This window comes from Mobula hypostoma, chromosome 7 (assembly GCF_963921235.1).
Source record: "Mobula hypostoma chromosome 7, sMobHyp1.1, whole genome shotgun sequence".
NCBI classification, from domain to species: domain Eukaryota; kingdom Metazoa; phylum Chordata; class Chondrichthyes; order Myliobatiformes; family Myliobatidae; genus Mobula; species Mobula hypostoma.
In genome coordinates this window covers 140827621-140843762 of record NC_086103.1, presented here as the reverse complement: position 1 = coordinate 140843762, position 16142 = coordinate 140827621, and the positions used below count along the sequence as shown (strand labels likewise).

The window sequence follows — 16142 nt, the reverse complement described above, 5'->3', positions numbered from 1 at the left end:
TTTCTGATTTTGAAGATCCTGTTGAGAATAATAGTGATGTGCATTATGTTGATAATTATAATGAATATTCATTTATGAGAGATGTGGCACAGCATATTGCCATCAATTTGTTGCCAAAAGAATGGGTAGTGTAGCGGTTAATTTAACACTACTACAGTGTAGCGACCTGTGTTCTTTTCCTACTGCTCTCTTTAAGAAGTTTATACCTCTCTCCATGACCGGGTGGGAATTCTTTGGGTGCTCTTGTTTCATGTCACATCCTGAAGGTGTACAGGTTAGTAGGTTAATTGGTCGCATGGGTGTAGCTGGATGGCGCGAGCTGATTCGGCCAGAAGGGCTTCTTACTGTCAATATATTCAGTTTATTATTAAATTAAAGAAATAGAACAAAATGAAGTGTTTTCATACTTCTTAGCCATATGTCCAGATGCTCTTAGCCATTGAGTTACTTTCCAACAAGATCAAGTGGTGCTATAATTTGTGATGGCTTTGACAAACTGTTATATGCAGATTTTTTGAAGCCTTAAGCCAAGTTATTTTATGCATATGGTACGTTGGCCTTGGGGACTGAGTTCAAACGCTACGAGGTAATGTTGCAGCTCTATGTTAAAGCACACTTGGAATATTGTGTCAGTTCTGGCCACTTCATTATAGGAAGGATGCAGAAGCTTTAAAGAGGGTACAGAGGAGATTAACCAGGATTCTGCCTGGATTAGGGAGCATGTCTTATGAGGATAGGTTGAGCGAGTTAGGGCTTTTCTCTTTGGAGTGAAGGAGGATGAGAGGTGAATTGATAGAGGTGTACAAGATTTTAAGAGGTATAGATCAAGAGGACAGCCAGAGTGTTGCAAGAATGAGGCTGAGGATGAACCCAAGTGCAGGACACAGGCACGGTGCAGAGTTGTAAGGCGTCAGCACCGCCGTGAATGGGGAACCGGTATCCAGGAGAGTCTTTACACAGAGGCAAGGTTTACACAGAGTATCCAGGAAATGATGTGGAGCTTAGAACTAACAGTCCCAAGGAATCAGGAAACAAGGTTTACTCACACTAGAGTCAACCAACGAACTGGCAAAGTATGGCTGTGCTGCCTGAGTTTTATCCGATGTTCACTAATGGGAACCAGGTGTGCTGTAGTTAGTGGAACTGGGAATGATTGGAAATCAGACGAGGGGATTAAGGCCCAACTAAGGAGGTAATAGCAAGATGGGGAATTGCCAGACAGGACCATGACACAGAGACTTTTTCCCAGAGTGGAAATGGCTAATATGAGGGGGCATAATTCTAAGGCAATTGGAGGAAAATATAAGGGGGATTTCAGGAGTAATTTTTTTACATAGAGTGGTGGGTGCATGGAACGCTGTGCCAGGGTGTTGATAGAGGCGGCTACATTAGGGCATTGAAGAAACTCTTTGATATCACAGCTTTCCAGTATGAAAGTCCCCTTCTAAATGTGTATTGTCATTCTATGCTTAATAGTTAGAAGCTTGCCGCAAGGTAAACATTTCTGTAGTGTACTATATAAATGGCTGCAGAAGGAAACCATTTAGTCCAAAAATGTCTATGCCTGTTCTTTATAAAAAGCTGTCCAATTATTCTCATTATTCTACCTTTTTCTTTGTCTCAGCCCTATATTCTTTTTCCTTTTTGTAAACTAGCATTCCATCCCCCCCCCGCTAAAAAATGGAATGTAACAACAAACTGAGGGTGGTGTGTGGTTGTTCATAATCTTCCAATCTGTTGTATAAGGTGTTGAGGTATTCATGCACCAAATGACATTTGGCCATCATCACTTTTGAATATTAAAGAAAATGGTCCTTTAGGGAAATTTCCAGCATGTCCTTTCTACCTTTAAATAACAGCGGAAACACCTTAATGACCTAGCTCAGATTATGTTACTGTGATGAAATTGTTTCAAATAAAAGGTGTTCATCTTGTCAAAAAATCATCCTATCTTGTACCATTGCAATAGTTTATAAACTATTATATTTATTATACCTATAGGCAAAAGTCTATGAATACTCAAGGTAATTTGCACAATGTTTGAAAGTTCAGCAGATAGTAGTATTTTCTGTGAGGCAGTTGGATGACCAAGCCTAAGCTGTCCTTGCAGAGTGTAATTAACCACAGTTGTGCTGCTAGATTACACAGAGAAATTGCCAAGTTATTCTCAATGCTTTAAAGATTTTGGACACAGGAAATTTGAAATACACTTTTCAACTCTTACACCTGTTCTCCATAGGTTTCTTTGCAACACTGTTCTCTGGGTGACAGCCAACCCCTTCAGGATTTCTGAGCATCTGATGCTAGACAGCTGCTGGCATAAAAATGAATAAAATCTCTGATATACTGTATCTCCAGATTCTCTTGGGGTACCCATGCTAAAACAAAGCTGCTAAGATTGCTATTGGTAGGATTGCTAATCTGATTAGATTATGAAACCTGTTAAGTTTCCTAGTGGAGGACAAATAGTTGACTTCTATTATTTATTGTTACCTTTCTTCTCCTTACGCAGAAAATGAAGAGTTTGGCCCAGAGACGACAGTCGGCACCCTCTTTTATGATTAGCAAAGCACTTAACAAAACCAGAACACTGTCCAGGTAAATCTGCCTGATAAAATACTGCATTGTTTTGAAATTTAACAATCGCATGTAAGGATTAAAAATGATACTTACGTTAAAAATCACCCACTGCTGTTCATAACAAAATGTGATCGTATTACTTTGATAATGAAACTTGGACCAGTTCAGTACATTCATTATAATTTTACTACCTTGTTAAAACAGGGAAAAATGCTGAAAAGCCCATGGTCAGAGATTAGAAGGTGATTCCGTATGGCAGAATTGGCATTTCTGTGCATAGCCTGATTCACATATAATTTCTTCTGATAGAGCACATGTTTTTCATTAATATATCTCCATATATCAAAGTGTTTTAATTGGATTTCTTGGATCGGCAATGCAGAGGAGGTCTGTTTTGAACTATCTGTTCTCAAACTTCTCTGTGAGGTTCTATGAATCTGATTAACATTTGGCAGGATCAGATGTACCTTCATTTCCAAGAAACTTTTTGAGAATGAATTTTTGAAATGCCTTTCTTTGACAACTAGGCAGCACTTTCAGGGCCTGAAATGTGCTCTGATATGATATCATTGTGGTATGTGCAAGATAAGGTGGAGATGTTGTTCATGTCACTCAGTGTTTCAGTTTGAGGGCTTGCCGGAGACTGATTGTTGATGTAGTGACTGAAGAATCTATAAAGCAGTAACTCAGTTAAAAAAATCATGAAAATCTGATAGATAACTACCATCTACTTGTCCTTGAAAGGGAGTGGTATGGATAAACATGGCTGCATGGCCAGCCTATGACTAAAGATACTGAACTCTGTAATAATGCTCATGGAACGGCTACATTCATTGCAGTCAATATACTTCAAAATATGGCTGTTAGGGGAATTAAGCAAGAGTGCCAATCCGCTCTGTAGCATTTCATAAACTTCACTTGGAAATTGGCTTTGGAAATAGACTGGAAGAGAGAGGCAGCAGGAAGCTGCTACAAATCTTGATCTCCATGAAGAATCAGAAAGTGTTTGGCCTTACTCTTCTAGTTGCTCTAAGTCACCTTTGAACATCCTGAGGTTTTAAAAGGCACTAAAAATGCAAGTTCTTAATTTCTATCTTCAATATTCTAAGGGCACAAGAGGCTCCAACAGCCATTTGTATATGCCTGTCATGACATTGTAGAATGAAGTATCGCATCTTTTAACTGTAGCTTGGATTAGGGGATTTGAAAAGTATTTCCTGCTCTGCTTCATAGCTAAAGAAGTGTCATTATGCAGTACAATATATGAAATTGCACATTATTAACTAAATGTGGTCAAAGTGACCATTGCATTATGTTAAAAAGCTAATCATTGGGGAGCAAGTGCTGAATCCAGACTCTGCCAAAACTCCAGTTAGGAAAAGCTACTCAATTTCCACGGATATTCCTGAAAAATTTGGGTGAGAAACCACTGCTTCTAGAATTTAGGAGGTGACATTGAAGTTTAAGTGGACAGAATGAAAGTAAACATAACACAGACAACACCAGAACCAAGAGCATATATCAATCAGAAAGGAAAGACAGACTCAGTTTTCCTGAAAAAGAAAGTTGATTATTGGCATAGTAGATTTATTTAAAACTATGGTTTAAAATTAAGGTTTTGAGAGAGCAGGTACCAAAAAGTGCTTCCACTTACAGAGACTATAAGATAGTCACAAAGGAATCAACCAGTGAATACAGAAATACCTGCTTCAACAAGGAGACGATGTCACAATGTTTTGAGAACTCTGCTATATTAACCTTTAAGAGAAGACAGGAGCCCTTTAAAAACTGCTGCACCTGAATTATCTCCTTCCTCCAGGTGTGCAGAGTTCCACATGTATTAAATGGACTAACTGTGCTTTGTACCATAAAGTATGCTCAGAAAATTCTCATTTGTAATTCAATGGCCACACAGTTGGGCACATGATACTTACTCCATTATTTTACAGTAATATATGGTCAAGAAACTCTGGTTTATTCTGTCGAGATATGCTTCCTAAAACAAAGAATGACGTGTGTTCATAAGAAATGTACAAAGGAGGAATTTTTTTTTCTGCTTGTGTTCACTTCTACAGCAAATCGCCTTCTCCAGAGAGAGTGCCTGGCTTCCCGTTGATGAATGAAAATTCATTGGCTGTACAGGTTTCATTTTGCAAGCTTTATAGCTTGCTGATGAGATTCTACCCTTTCAGCAAGCAGGTAACTTTACATGAGATTGATGTTGTATACTGAAAGCATTAGTCTGAAAACGAAGCAGTGAATTTATGAAACATTCCTCTGGCATTAATGTTAATCTGAATATTCTTGCCAAAGTAAATGAAACTTGAATGTCATCTAAATTCTGGAAGCGGTGGTTTCCCACCCAAATTTTTCCGGAATCTCCATGGAAGTTGAGTATCTTTTCCTAACTAAGGTTTTGGCAGACTCTGGGTTCCACCTATTTTCACCTTGGTTCCCTAATTATCATTTTTTGAACCAGTGACTTGACTGATTTTCTCTGGTGCTGCTCCTTCTGAATAGCACCTTGGAATGGCTGACTGCTGAAAGCATTCTTAGCTTGGAGGAAATTCTTGACTTTGTTTGGCAAACAACAGCAAGAGATTTAACTAGATCCATACACTCCAGTAGATGTTATTATTATTATTATTATTAACTTAACTACTGAGTGTCAACTGAGGTGGTTCATGGCAACAAGGCAACAGAACCATTTAGTATTTGAAAATGCTGATTACTGCTAAAACATAGCATGGTAGCATACACTATATCTAAAATTATAGCAAGTGTCTCACTGGGTTTTAACACTGGAGGGAATACATGGCCTGCTGACATTCACTGATCTTTTGACTGTGGGCAATCCTGGCAATAGAATGAATTTGAAATTTGAGAGCAACGTTTGATTGAAGTACTTAATAACAGATGCCCGAAGAAGGTTTTTAATCTTTTTTTGCAAAAATATTATTCTTCAAAATACTGTCCTTAACATTTCATCTAATGTTTGAGTTTGAGTTATTTGTGTGAATAATACAAGCTCAAGCCTTTTGTTCACAAATATAAAAGCAAATAATAAAAATGTTTATAATTATATAATGTGCAAAGAGGGTCTAATGTAAATATAGGTCCCTTGGAAAATGAGAAAGGGGAATTTATATCGGGTTATGTGGGAATGGATAAGGCTACTTTGCGTCGGTCTTCATAATAGAGGACCCGTCTCCCATACCAAAAGGAGCTGTTGTAGATGTGATGGGAGGTGAGAACCTCAATGCAATCACTGTCACTAAAAGATAGTGATAAGCAACCTAGTGGACCTGAGGGTAGACAATCCTCTGATGCTGATAGGGTGCATCCCAAAGTACTGGAGAAAATGGCAGAAGTTATAACACTTGCTTTTGTCATAATTTATCAAAATTCTCTGGACTTTGGGCAGGTCCCAGAGGATTGGAAGATAACCAAATGTCACACCGCTGTTTAAGAAAGGATGTAGACAAAATACAGGCAACTATAGTACGGCTAGCTTAAATCTGCGGTTGGAAAAATGCTTGAAGCTATCATTAAGGAAGAATTTGCAAGGTATCTGGATAGAGGTGGTGCCATCAGGCAGATGTGGTATGGATTCAATGAAGTTCTGTGTATAACAAATAATATTAAATCATTGGAAAGAGATGAAATAGGATTGGAAGGTGTAGCATCTCTATGGGTTGAGTTAAGCAATGACAAGGGTAAAAGGACCCTAATGGCAGTTGTATACAGGCCTCCAAACAGCAGCCAGGATGTGGATTACAAATTACAGCAGGAGATAGAAAAGGCGTGTCAGAAAGGCAATGTCATGATAATCGTTGGGGATTTTAACATGAAAGTGGATTGGGAAAATCAGGTTATTACTGGACCTCAAGACAGAGAATTTGTAGAATGTCTAAGGGATGGCTTTTTAGAACAGCTTGTTGTTGAGCCTAGTAGGGGATCGGCTGTGCCAGGTTGGGTGTTATGCAATGATTCGGAGATGATAAGAGAGTTTAAGGTTAAGGAACCCTCAGGTAAGAGTGATCACAATATGACTGAGTTCACATTAGAATTTGACAGGGAAAAAATAAAATCCAATGTGTCGGTATTTCAGTGGAATAAAGGAAATTACAATGGCATAAGAGGGGAACGGCCGAAGTTGACTGGAAAGGGACATGAGCAGGAAGGACAGCAGAACAGTAATGGCTGGAGTTTCTGTGAAAAATGAGGGAAGTGCAAGACGGATATATTCTAAATAAGAAGAAATTTTCAAAGGGAAGAAGGACACTATCGTGGCTGACAAGTGAAGTCTGAGCCAAAGTAAAAGCAAAAGAGAGGACATACAAGGAACCCAGAGCTAGTGGGAAGATAGAGGATTGGGGAGCTTTTAAAAACTTGCAGAAGGAAAGTAAGAAGGTCATTAGGAAGGAAAAGGTGAATTATGAGAGGAAGCTGACAACCAATATCAAAGAAGATACTAAAAGCTTTTTTAAGTATATAAGGGGTAAAAGGGAGTCGAGGGTAGATATAGGACCAATACAAAATGACACTGGAGATATTGTAATGAGAGATGCAGAGATGGCAGAGGAACTGAATGCATATTTTGCATCAGTCTTCACAGTGGAAGATGTCTGCGGTATACTGGACATTCAAGAGTGTCAGGGAAGTGAAGTTTGTGAGTGAAAATTACGACTGAGAAGGTGCTCAGGAAGCTTAATGGTCTGAGGGTGGATAAATCTCCTGGACCTGATGGAATGCACCCTCAGGTTCTGAAGGAAGTAGTTGGAGACATTGCAGAGGTATTAACAATGCTCTTTCAAGAATTGACATATTCTGGCATTGTACCAGATGACTGAAAAATTGCAGATGTTACTCCGCTATTTAAGAAGGGTGGGAGGCATCAGAAAGGAAACTATGTATAGACCTGTTAGCCTGAGATCAGTGGTTGGGAAGTTGTTGGAACTGATTGTTAGAGATGAGAATACAGAGTACCTGGAGGCACATGACAAGATAGGCCAAAGCCAGCGTGGTTTCCCGAAAGGAAAATCCTGCCTGACAAACCTACTGCAATTCTTTGAGAAAATTATAAACAGGGTAGACAAAGGAGATGCAGTAGACATGGTTTACTTAGATTTTCAGAAGGCCTTTGACAAGGTGCCACACATGAGGCTGCTTAGCAAGATAAGAGCTCATGGAATTACAGGGAAGTTACTAGCATGGGTGGAGCATTGACTGGTCGGCAGAAAACCAAGAACGGGAATAAAGGGATCCTATTCCGGCTGGCTGCTGGTTACCAGTGGAGTTCCACAGGAGTCAGTGTTGGGAATGCTGCTTTTTATGATGTATGTCAATGATTTGGACTACAGTATTAATGGATTTGTGGCTAAATTTGCTGATAATACAAAGATAGGTGGAAGAACGGGAAGTGTTGAGGAAACAGAGACTCTGCAGAGAGATTTAGATAGTTTTGAGGAATGGGCAAAGAAGTGGCAAATGAAATAAAATGTTGGAAAGTGTATGGTCATGCACTTTGGTGGAAGAAATAAACGGGCAGACTATTATTTAGATGGGGAGAGAATTTAAAATGTAGAGATGCAAAGGGACTTGGGAGTCCTTGTGCGCAATATCCTAAAGGTTAACCTCCAGGTTGAGTCAGTTGTGAAGAAAGCGAATGCAAAGTTGGCATTCATTTCTAGAGGTATAGAATATAAGAGTAGGGATGTGATGTTGAGGCTCTATAAGGCACTCGTGAGACCATGCCCGAAGAATTGTGTGCAGTTCTGGACTCCTTATTTTAGAAAGGATATACTGACATTGGAGAGGGTTCAGAGAAGATTCACGAGAATGATTCCAGGAATGAAAGGGTTACCGTATGAGGAACGTTTGGCAGCTCATGGGCTGTATTCCCTGGAGTTCAGGAGAATGAGGGGGGATTCATAGAAACATTCCAAATGTTAAAAGGCCTGAACAGATCAGATATGTTAAAATTATTTCCCATGTAGGGGATTCTGGGACAAGAGGGTACGACTTCAGGATTGAAGGACGTCCATTTAGAACTGAGATGTGGAGAAATTATTTTAGTCAGAGGGTGGTAAATCTGTGGAATTTGTTGCCACGAGTGGGTGTATTTAAGGCAGAGATAGATAGGTTCTTGATAGGCCAGGGCATCAAAGGATATGGGGAGAAGGCAGGGGAGTGGAGATGACTGGAAGAATTGGATCAGCCCATGACGAAATGGTGGAGTAGACTCGATGGGCCGAAAGGCCAACTTCTGCTCCTATATGTTATGGTCTTATGTTAGCTAGCAGTCATTCCTCTGTGAGATCACCCCGTCACAAAACTGGATCAAGCCCTCCTGCTTTTGATCCCCATGAACATGCCGAGTGTTTCCCAGCATTGAGTGTGCTCCCAATGATGTTGATTGCTGTGGATGGACGTTCCAGGCCTATCCCCATCCGACGTAAGATGGACCCTAACACTCTCACAATGGTCACCAGGAACACACAACCTTATGATCTTGCTTTAGTTGTCATTGAAATAACCCTTCACTGATGTTAGCGCACAGCTCAAGACAGCTTCAGAACTGCTTGATCTGCTCTCCTAACATGCACTGAGCACTTAAACCTGAAAGGTTGGCCTGTTGCTGAGCTGTCAGTCAGTGGGCACTTTGCTGACAGCATCCATTATGAAGGCTTCTGGAAAGGCAAGTCTTGTCACAATGGGATGATTGTCCTTGGTTTGGGAAACAGAGGCAACTCACCGATAGACAATCTGTTCATATGCCTGTAATGTATAAGGCTGTAATTACAGGCACATGACATTCTGGTGATAGTTCCTCGCCTGCTCCTATATCTTATGGTCTAAGTTCAGGCAGCATCTATGGAAAGAGTCGGCATTTTGTACTGAGAGCCTTCATCAGGATCTAGAATTCCAGCATCTGCAGAATCTCTTGTGTTTATGAAGGGCAATACTGTTTCACAAATTTACTGGCGGAAGTCTGAGATATAATGAGACAGTGGACTGAGGGGAATAGGTGGATACTGTGTACTTGTACTTCCAGAAGGTGCTCCTTAAGGTACCACATAAGAGAGGTGTCAGTAAGATAAGGATGTGTGGAATTTGGGGTAATGTAGCAGCATATATAGAGGACTGGTTATGAGAGTTGGGATAAATTATTCACAATATAGATTAATACTTGGAACAGCAGACCAGCTGCAGGATATCTAAGTTTGCTGATGACACTAAGCTGAGTGAAAAAGCAATCCGTGCAGATGATGTGGTTTAAGTGAGTGGGCAAGGGTTTTGGTACAACATTGTTAAATACAAGGTCGTCACTTAGAAGGAAAAATAGAAGATCAGTTTATGATCTAAATGGTGAAATATTGCACCATGTTGTTATGCAGAGGAACTTGGGAGTGCTTGCACATAAATTCCAAAAGGCTGGTTTGCAGTTGCAACAGGTTATTAAGAAGGCAAGTAGAATGTTGGCCTTATTGCTAGAGGAATTGAATTTAAGAGCAGAGAGGTTATGCTGCAACTCTACAGGGTACTAGTGAGGCTGCACCTGGAGTATTGCATGCAGTTCTCATCTCCCTACTTAAGGAAAGATGTACTGGCTTTGGAGATGGTCCAGAAAGGGTTCACTAGGCTGATTCTGGAGATGAGGTGATAGCCTATGAGGAGAGATGGAGTCACCTGGGGCTATACTCACTGGAATATAACTTCAGAAAGGAATGTTATAGGAACATATAAAATTATGAAAGGGGTAGATAACATAGAGGCAGAAAAGTTGTTTACACTTGTAAGTGAGTCTAGAACTCAGGGACATAGCCTCAAGATTCAGGGGAGTAGATTTAGGATGGAGAAGTGGAGAAATGGCTTTTCCCAGAGAGTAGTGAATCTATGGAATTCTCTGCCTAGGGAAGCAGTAGAGGTTACCTCATTAAATATAGTTAAGGCACAGTTAGATAGATGTTTGCATAACAGGGAAATTAAAGGTTACGGGGGAAAGGTAGACAGATGGAGCTGAGTCCACAGTCAGATCCGCCATGATCTTATTGAGTAGTGGCTCAGGCTTGATAGGCCAGATGGCCTACTCTTGCTCCTATTTCTTATGTTCTGATGTTCTTATGTTCCTCTTTTCTCTCTTTCTTTCTCTCTCTCTCTCTCTCCCTTCTCTCTCTCCCTCTCCTCTCTCCCCTCTCCTCTCTTGAAGTGGCATGGTACACTTCCACAAGAACCAGCTCCCCTGCAGAAATATTTTTCGTATTTATTGTGCAATTTGAGGGTTAAGATGCCATCTGACAGCAGCAAAAATCTTGGTCAAACCTGATTGTCCACAGTTCCAGAATCTGCTGTTTTAGTTTTGGTTTTTAAATTTACAGGCTTTTCAAAGTTGTAAGCTCATATCATGGAATCAATACATCCAGAACCATGTTATCTTATGCCCATGAGATAATACAGAATGAGCTCTGAATCTGAAAAGGATGGGTTTGTGAATATAAGTTACAAAAGACAATTTACTGGAAAAATAATACAAGAGTATTATAGTCAAGAAGTCATTGGTATTCTATATGGGAATGATGGAACTTTGTTCAGTGTAGTCTTGAACTTACCTTTTCAAATGAATACTAAGTTTGATTAGAAAAACTCGTAATTGTCAGTTTTATAACTTTCCTTCTCCTGTTGCCATAAATGTCAAGTTTCTTATTAAAAATGTATCTTATTTTTCTTACAGTGGTTTTAACTACTTGTCACAGCAGTTTTAACCTTGTCTTGCAAGATTTGTTTATGTATAAACCAAACTCCATGGTTTAACTTTATCAAAAGTGACTTTTTTACTCTTTGAATGTTCACTCCCAGTGTAAGGCTTGGAATATTTGTGCACAAGGCTGGTCAGTTTAGTAATATTTATTTAAAAAATTGATTCGTGTTTCTTACAGATCCCACTGGCAACATTTTTCTCCAGCTTGCTTTATCAACTAATCTCTGAATATAATCCACATGAAAACTATATTTTCTTCGGATTCTTATGTGCAATTACATTAAGATTTAATTCACTTTTAACTTCTATATTATTTTGAAAGGATATAAATGGTTAAAATATAGCATCTATATTATTTTGAAAGAAAATAGTAAATGGAACAAGCTAATAACTTCACACATATTGATTATGGACTGCAAAGTGTCATTTAGAATTTAGAAATAAAAGAGATGCAGAACTAAAGCCAAGCATATTGACTTCAGTTATCTCTTTTTAGAATTAGGTATCACATGTTTATTCACTTAAAACTTTTCCTGCTCGCTGCACCCCATGTTGTGACACTGGGTAAAACATGGTCATATTCTTACTTGGCTGTGCTATTTCGTTCTGTGTTCCCCTCCTCCTCAGTTCCTTTCTCTTCCCTTTCTTTCATGGAACAGTTAGTATAGTACAGATTAACATAGTACATATTACAGCACAGTACAGGCCCTTTGGCCCATGATGTTGTGCCAAACTTTTAAACTACTCTGAGATGAATCTAACCACTCCCTTCCATATGGCCCTCCATTTTTCTTTCATCCGTGTGCCTATCTAAGAGTTTCTTAAATGTCCTTAATATACGTGCCGTCACCACTACCCCCTGACAGTGCATTTCATGCTGTGGGTGAGAAAACCTACCTCTGACAACCCCCCTCCCCCACACACACACTTTTCTCCAATCACCTTAAAATCACATCCCCTTGTATTAGCCATTACTGCTCTGGAATAAAGGTCTCTTGTTATTCACTCTACCTATGCATTTTATCATCTTATATACCTCTAATAAGTCACCCCTCATCCTCCTTCGTTCCAGCTCAGTCAGCCTGTCTTCATAAGACATGCTCTCTAATCTAGGCAGCATCCTGGTAAATCTCCACTCCACCCTCTCTAAAAATTCCACACCATTTCTATAATGAGGTGCCCAGAACTGAATACAATACTACAAGTGTGAACTAACTAGAGATTTATAGAGCTGCAACATTATCTGAAAGGACTTGAACTCAATCCCCTGAATAATGAATGCTAATATACTACACACCTTCTTAACCACACTATCAGCATGTATGGCAACTTCTATAGACATGCACTCCTAGATCCCTCTGCTCCTCTACACTGCTGGGAATCCTGCCATTAACTCTGAACACTGCATTCAAGTTTGACTTTCCAAAGTGTATCACTTCACACTTTTCTGAATTGAACTCCATCTGCCACCTCTCAGCTCGGCTGGATAGAGTGGATGTGGAGAGAATGTTTCCTGCAGTGGAGGAGTCTAGGACCAGAGTGCACTGGTTCAGAGTAGAGGGGCATCCATTTAGAACAGGGATGAGGAGGTGCCAGAGGGTGGTGAATCTGTGGAATTCATTGCCACAGATGGCAATTTGAAGTACGTTTAAAGTGGAGGTTGATAGGTTGTTAAATAGTCAGGGCAACAAAGATTACAGGAAAAAGGCAAGAGAATGAGGTTGAAAGGGTATAATAAATTAGTCATGCTGGATTGCCAGAGCAGAAGCAATGGGCTGAATGGCCTAATTCTGCTCCTATGTCTTATGGTGTTATGGCCTCTGCATCCTAACAATGTCCTGTTGTAATGAATTACAATCTTCCACAACCCCACCAATCTTCATGTCATCTGCAAACTTACTGAAGCATCCTTCCCCTTCCTTGTCCAAGTCATTTATCAAACTCAGAGAGAGCAGGAGTCCCAGAACACATCTGTGCTGTCATTGTTCATCAACCTCCAGGCAGAATTTGCTACACCCTCTGCGTTCTGTCGGCATGCTGATTCTGAATCCATACAGCCTTGTTTCCCTGGATCCCATGCCTCTTGACTTTCTGAATGAGCCTACCATGGGAACCTTGTATAATGCCTTTCATAATATACCATGTCCACTGCTTTACATTCATCGATTTACTTCCTCAAAAAAATCAGTCAGGCTTGTGAAGCATGACTGCCCTGCACAAAACAGACTATGCTTCTCCAAATGGCTGTAAATCCTATCTCTAAGAATTCTCTCCAATACTTTGTCCACCACTGATATACTGTAAATCTCACTGTTCCATAATCCCAAGGATTACGCCTGTCACCGTTCTTGAACATTTGTCACCTCCAATCTCCTCATACTACTCCTGTGACCAGTGAGAATGCAAAGATCATCACTAAAGGTGCAGCAATCTCTTCCCTCACTTTCCATAGTAATTTGGGATACATCCCATCTGGCACTGGGACTCAACCTATCACAATGCTTTTCAAAAAAACCTAGCACATCCTCTTTCTTAGCGTTGACATGTTCCATCATATGACCCTGCTTTACATTGTCCTCACATTCACAAAGGTCCCTCTCACTGGTGAATACTTAAGCAAAGCATTCATTAAGGAACTCCTCTACCTTGTCCGACTCTTTTTCCCTGATCGGTCCTACTCTTATTCTAGTCATCCTCCTGTTCTTCCTGTATGTGTAGAAGGCATTGGGGTTTTCCTTAATCCCACTTGCCAAGGCCTTCTCATATCCCCTTCTATATCTATTTACTCAATTCTTAAGGTCCTTCCTGACTACCCTGCAACTCTCCTCAGCCCTCTCTGCTCCCTTCTTTTTATACCGTAAGTGTGTTTCTTTCTTCCTCTTGACTAAAAGTTCCATATCTCTTGCCATTCATGGTTCATTCAGTATTGTTGTTGATATCTCTTTGTCCTCACTTGTCCCTTCTTCAAGTTGGTCATTCCCTTTGGGAAGGAGTTGACGGATGATATGGGGTAATGTTGAGAATGGAGTGCCAGCAGTGACTGATGGCTGAAGGAAGTTATGAAGTTATGGCCCTCAGATGCTGTCCTGCCCTTCTTTTCAGAACTGCATTGTTTCAATCATAGAACATAGAAATCTACAGCACATTACAGGCCCTTCAGCCCACAATGTTGTGCCGACCATGTAATTTACTCTAGAAACTGCCTAGAATTACCCTACCGCACAGCTCTCTATTTCTCTAAGCTCCATGTACATATCTAAGAGTCTCTTAAAAGACCCTGTTGTATCCACCTCCACCACTATCGCTGGCAGTGCATTCCATGCACCCACCACTCTGTGTGTGAAAGACTTACCTCTGAAATCCCCTTGGTACCTACTTCCAAGCACCTTAAAACTATATCCCCTCATGTTAACCATTTCAGCCCAGGGAAAAAGCCTCTGACTATCCATACGATCAATGCCTCTCATCATCTTATACACCTCTGTCAGGTCACCTCTCATCTTCCATCGCTCCAAGGAAAAAAGACCAAGTTCACTCAACCTATTCTCATAAGGCACACTCCCCAATCCAGGCAACATCCTTGTAAACCTCCTCTGCACTCTCTCTATAGTATCCACATCCTTCCTGTAGTGAGGTGACCAGAACTGAACACAATACTACAAGTGGGGTCTGGCCAAGGTCTTATATAGCCATAACATTACCTCACAGCTCTTGAACTCAAACTTTAAACTTTTAATCAAATCCTTTAGCTATTTCTACTTATTTTTTAATAAAATATAGAAAATGCTATAAATATTCACCCGGGCAGCAGGAGCCATCTCTACTCTTCAAGACTGCTTTGAGCACACTGACTGGCACATGTTCAGGGAGGCTGCAACCGATGGCGACTCTACCAACTTAGAGGAGTACACGGCATCAGTGACTAGCTACATCAGCAAGTGCATCGATGACGTCACTGTGGCCAAGACCATCACTACACGCGCTAACCAGAAGCCATGGATGACCGCGGAGGTGCGTGCGCTGCTGAGGACCCGTGACTCCGCCCTCAGAGCAGGTGGCAAGGCAGCCCTAACAACAGAGAGGACCAAACTGTCCCAGGCCATCAGAAAGGCAAAGCATGCACATGCCCAGCGAATCCACAGCCACTTCTAGGACAGCGGCGATACAAGGCGCATGTGGAAGGGCATTCAGGACATCACCAACTACAGGACAACATCACCTGGCTATGTGGGTGATGCCTCCCTCCCAGATGCGCTGAACAACTTCTACGCTCGGTTTGAGGTAGATAATGACGTGGCAGTGAGGAAGATCACCCCTCCTCCAAATGACCAGGTGCTGTGTCTTACCGTGGCTGATGTGAGGAGAACCCTGTGCAGGGTCAACCCACAGAAGGCTGCTGGACCAGACAATATTCCTGGCAGAGTGCTTAGAGGATGTGCAGACCAGCTAGCTGAGATTCTCACTGACATCTTCAACATCTCCCTGAGCAGCACCATCATTCCTACGTGCTTCAAGGCCGCCACCATCGTCCCCGTGCCGAAGAAGTTTTCAGTGTCCTGCCTCAACGACTACCGTCTGGTTGCACTCACATCTATCATCATGAAGTGTTTCGAGAGGCTCATCATGAGGCACATCAAGACCCTGCTGCCCCCCTCACTGGAACCCCTGCAGTTCGCATACTGTCCCAACCGTTCAACAGACAACGCCATTGCCATCACCCTCCACCTGGCCATAACTCACCTGGACAAAAATGACACGTACGTTTGAATGCTGTTCATAGACTTCAGTTCAGCATTCAACA

At 41.1% G+C, this 16142-nt stretch overlaps 1 protein-coding gene across 2 annotated transcripts in view; it reads left to right on the top strand.

Annotated features, from left to right (window-relative positions):
• The window catches only part of LOC134349594 (rho GTPase-activating protein 20-like), a 113562-nt gene that overhangs the window by 16541 nt on the left and 80879 nt on the right, over nt 1-16142 (top strand). For both annotated transcript variants that reach the window (XM_063054152.1, XM_063054154.1), the window contains exon 2: nt 2513-2598. In XM_063054152.1, coding sequence (XP_062910222.1) covers nt 2513-2598 — 86 coding nt within the window. The remainder of the gene's footprint in view (nt 1-2512; nt 2599-16142) is intronic.